The sequence below is a fragment of the Paramormyrops kingsleyae genome, chromosome 6 (genome assembly GCF_048594095.1).
Source record: "Paramormyrops kingsleyae isolate MSU_618 chromosome 6, PKINGS_0.4, whole genome shotgun sequence".
In the NCBI taxonomy this organism is placed as follows: Eukaryota; Metazoa; Chordata; class Actinopteri; order Osteoglossiformes; family Mormyridae; genus Paramormyrops; species Paramormyrops kingsleyae.
Window position 1 is genome coordinate 38847086 of NC_132802.1, and position 4320 is coordinate 38851405.

General features: G+C 40.4%; 1 protein-coding gene across 1 annotated transcript; it reads left to right on the forward strand.

Annotated features, from left to right (window-relative positions):
- The first annotated feature begins 306 nt into the window (after window positions 1–306).
- Window positions 307–3789, forward strand: LOC140591784 (HMG domain-containing protein 3-like). The gene is made up of 6 exons (XM_072713242.1): window positions 307–714; window positions 804–945; window positions 1044–1691; window positions 1962–2042; window positions 2296–2381; window positions 3388–3789. The coding sequence occupies exons 2-6, from the start codon at window positions 804–806 to the stop codon at window positions 3397–3399; spliced, it is 969 nt and encodes a 322-aa protein (XP_072569343.1). The 5' UTR covers window positions 307–714; the 3' UTR covers window positions 3400–3789.
- The last annotated feature ends 531 nt before the right edge of the window (window positions 3790–4320 follow it).

The following is a 4320-nucleotide window of genomic DNA, read 5'->3' on the forward strand; positions in this document are numbered from 1 at the left end:
CAGTAGGGAGTGCCATGGATGTGTTGGAGAAGACCTCTGGTAAAACCTATCCATCCAGGGAAAGGGTCCTGCAGGCTTATTTAAGCTTTGAAGCACTGTCAGACCTCGGTTACACATATGCTTGTGTATCGTGTGGTTATCATCCAGTATCTGTTGTGATGGACCTTCATGAGAAGGGCGTTTTTAGCATGCCTGGTAAGTGAACACATTTATTCATTTTCTTAGTCTTACATTGTTTCAAGCACCACATATCCAGCTATGACTGTTTGGAACATGCTTACTTAAGTCTTGCTTTCCTTAGTGAGCAGCATTGAGGAACCATCTCAGACTTTTGATGGAAAGGTAAGTGTTGAAAATTTCTGGGAGATGGTTTCCCTTGAAATGATCAGCCGTGGGTTGGTCCCAAGTAAGTACAGTCCGCACAATGTTCTAGGTGGGATGACAGTATTCTAGCATTTACTTTGTTTATCGTGGAATAATGTACTGTTATGTTAATAATATTTTCTAACATCATTTAAAGGCAACAAGTCAAACCCATTTGTCGTCCATCCCAGTTACCATAGTTGGGCTCCGTGGATTGGTCCTCACACAAGAGATAGGGATGTTGTACTCAACACTGAATACAAAGAAGTGTATTCTGCTTGTAGTGCAAAGGAGGAATCTGAGTTTAACCTCACAGAGGACCGACTGACTGATGAACTTCTTAAGCTCAAGGTACTGAACTTAAGTCAATTTTTGTCAGTTTTGTCAAAGATGTGTGTTTTTGAACCACGCCAGACCAACTATACTAATGTTCATTATAGATGGAAGCTGTGCGTGCTCTGTGCCGACAGTGTGGCATAGACCCCAAAGGCTCACGGATGGACCTGGTAACGAGACTTCAACAAGAAATGAAGAACAGAGCGAGTTATGATAAGGTGTTTTCACAGATCTGGGGAGCTTCTGGTAAGTTGTGTTCTATTACTGAGAGACCGTTTTTACAGACAGTTCTTAGTTTCATTACTTGGAATGGTTGCACTCTGATTTACAGTTTCCTTAAACAGGTGGATGGGCTGTGGTCACCTGTCCTTGTGCTGTGGTGTATGGTGTTAAGTTCAACATAAGGGCTGAGAGCCCCCGGGACTTTGCTGACCTTTTATTGTCGATGAAACATTTTCCAAACATTGTATTATATGATTTTGCGAGAGGGTTGGCAACACATACCAACCTAAGAGATCCAGAATCATTACCCTTCAAACCTCATGGGGGTAGGTTACTTGAGCCTACTGAAGATAACATCAGATGTGCCACTACTGGACAGATAAAAGTGAGCTTGCCATGGCTAGTCACCAAGAAGCCAGTTCCTGATGAAAATGGCCACCCTATAACTGGATCGTCTGAGCATTATGCTCTTTATGATAGATTTCATGAGGCAAACTCAAAAGATGCCAGGGATGTCTTGCGAAAGGTGGAACTGGTCCCAGAGTTACGTGGTTGGATCAACAGCCCGTGTGCTGAACAGCTCTTTGCTGGAATGAGGAAAAACAATCATTTTCTCAACATGATGACTCCCTCATCGCATGTCTTTTTGATGCGAAATATTTTGTGTCACTACAACAATGCTAGAAATTCAAGAACCATAGAAAGCATGAAGAAGAGATTGGGCAAAGGAGTGGACATACAGTTAAATTCCAATGGTCAGACAGTTTTGGGTATGTATTCCACCCTCATTCTAAATTATTAGTGGTAATGTCATGTTTATGTCATGTTTATGTAATTTTGCTGTCCGGTGCCGTGAAGTTATATTTGTCTTTTAATTGTAGGTGATTCCTCATGTTTATTTTGCAATTTGAAAGATCATAAAGCTATAACTTACAAATCTGTCAGAAATGCTAGACAGCATAGCGTTGATGAGAAATGCATGCAGTACAACCGATTTAACTCATTCTAAATCATTTGGTTTAAAATGTGCTTTTTTGCAGCACCAGCTGAAGCACCAGCCGAACAAGCACAAACAACAACAGCAGCACCAGCTCATGGTATGACAACTGCAGCATCCCCTGGTATGAAGACAATATATATTTTTTGAGGGCCTGGTTGTACAACTTAATAAAAACCTTAACACATCCATGTTTTTTAGAATATGTATACTTATGTATGTTTGCAGTGGGTACTTGATCTGCAGCTAAATGTATACCAACCTTCAGCCACCCTAAGAAAGTGTTATATGCTTCATAAGATGGCTCAGTATCACAGAAATGTGGTGAAACACTTATTTGGTTAATATTTTCATGCATGGTCTGATATGTATGACAGGAGATCTACCAGTGTGCAGTGATGACTGCTGGGGACTACCACATCTGGAGCACACAAGTGCCCGATCGGAAATCAGAGACTCAGAGGTGCATGTTTTATGTTTTGTTCCTCCGTATTTGTTTGTTTGTTTATATATTGATTGACTCATTTGATTGATTGCCGCATGGGCTCTCTTAGTCGCAAATTTGGAAACCATTTAACAATTGGCAACCATTTCATGTAATACAGTTGTCATTGTTTATGGGTGTTATAACTTTTAACATCTAATGTATCGGTTATTATATTATTTATAACTTGGAAACAAACTATTCATTAATCAGTAATACAATTCCTTTTGTGTCATACTTTTTAAATATTTTCTGTGATGCCTCGTAGTGCATGGCATATAAGTGAAGTGATTAGTTGTCATTGACACACCACAGCACACAGTGCACAACAACAAAATGTGTACTCTGCATTTAACCTATATGACACCATGACATTGCAGAGGAGAGCAGTGCTTGGGGGTGGTACCTTGCTCAGGGTACTTCAGTGGCACCTTTCGATTACAAGTGCACTTCCCTATCCATTAGGCCACCACTGACCCTATTACAAACAGCAGCATAATTTAATGGAGTCAGATTAATTGGTCTTAGTGATCTGATCTGAAGGTGGGGATTAGGGTTGTAACGGTATGAGATTTTCACGGTATGATAATCGTCTCAGAAAATATCACGGTTTCGTGGTATACGGTATTAAACTATCATTATTATTAGTATAATCATCAGCTACAATGACCCTTAAATGAATAAAAAGAGATATGGTTTTTGGATGAACATGGTTTATTGTAACAAACTTTTTTTTAATGAAAATAAAAAAAACTTATGGAAGTATGAGTCTAACTTTTGGGGGAAAAATAAATAAAATAAAGCTGCGCATCTCCCATTTGAACAAAATAAGGAATAAGTTATTTCTCTTTATATTAGACAAGAATAAATCAAACTGTCCTTCCTCTTTAACAGCATATATGGGAGAGCAATATGTGCAGGGTCATGTTTGTTAATATTTTCCTGAGATTATCATAGCAGCATGCATTTCTTTGCTTTTTTTCAGGTCAGATTATGATGAAGAAATGTAAGCATGTTGAGATTTTCAGGGCTCAATCTTGACCGCTGAGGTGAGAGAATGTGTCCACTTGTACTAAACACCTATGAGTTTTCAGTTAGTGTATTTGATGATTATTCTTTTAAATAAAATTATAAAATGATCATTAAGTGTTCTCTTGAGAGTAGCTCTGGATATGTTCATGTGTTCACGTCTTCACATAGTGAATGAGACAGCAGACGCTTTAAAAACCATGACCATCATGCAGTGGCGGTTTTAGGCATGGGCGAACGGGGCAGCCGCCCGGGGCGGCACTTTTTCATGTCACGTGGGGGGCGGCACACGAACTTGGAGGAAAACAAAAATAATCTAAATAAAGCGTTTTTCTAGAGGATGGGCGAGCGGAGACGATAAGGGATGAAGTTGGGAGGGCGCCGGGAGGGATTCTATGGGGGGCGGCACACGAACCTGGAGGACAAAATAATCATCTGTGCCGCTGTGTGTGTGTGTGTGTGTGTGTGTGTGTGTGTGTGTGTGTGTGTGTGTGTGTGTGTGTGTGTGTGTGTGTGGGGGGGGGGGGGGGGGTAGTTGGTTAATGAGCAAGCGGCAGCCTTTTTGCGCTGTATATTCACAGACGCACATCGCGATTTAATTTGCTGCACAGCTATATTTTGATTTATTCATCCATCTATCTATCAAATCGGACATTTTACGTGGCATCTGAATTATACTGTAATTGACTCCAATTACATGACTGGATTCCGGGATTCCCTCTGCATCACAGAAATAATACGGCTTTAAGTTATAAATGGAACTTACCTTTATCTTCACGGAGGGATGGTGTTCGCGAATATGGGAGAACATGTTCGACGTATTTCCTCCTTTTGCGGCCACTGTTCGTCCACATTTCTTGCAAACTGGATATCCACCCCACGATCATTT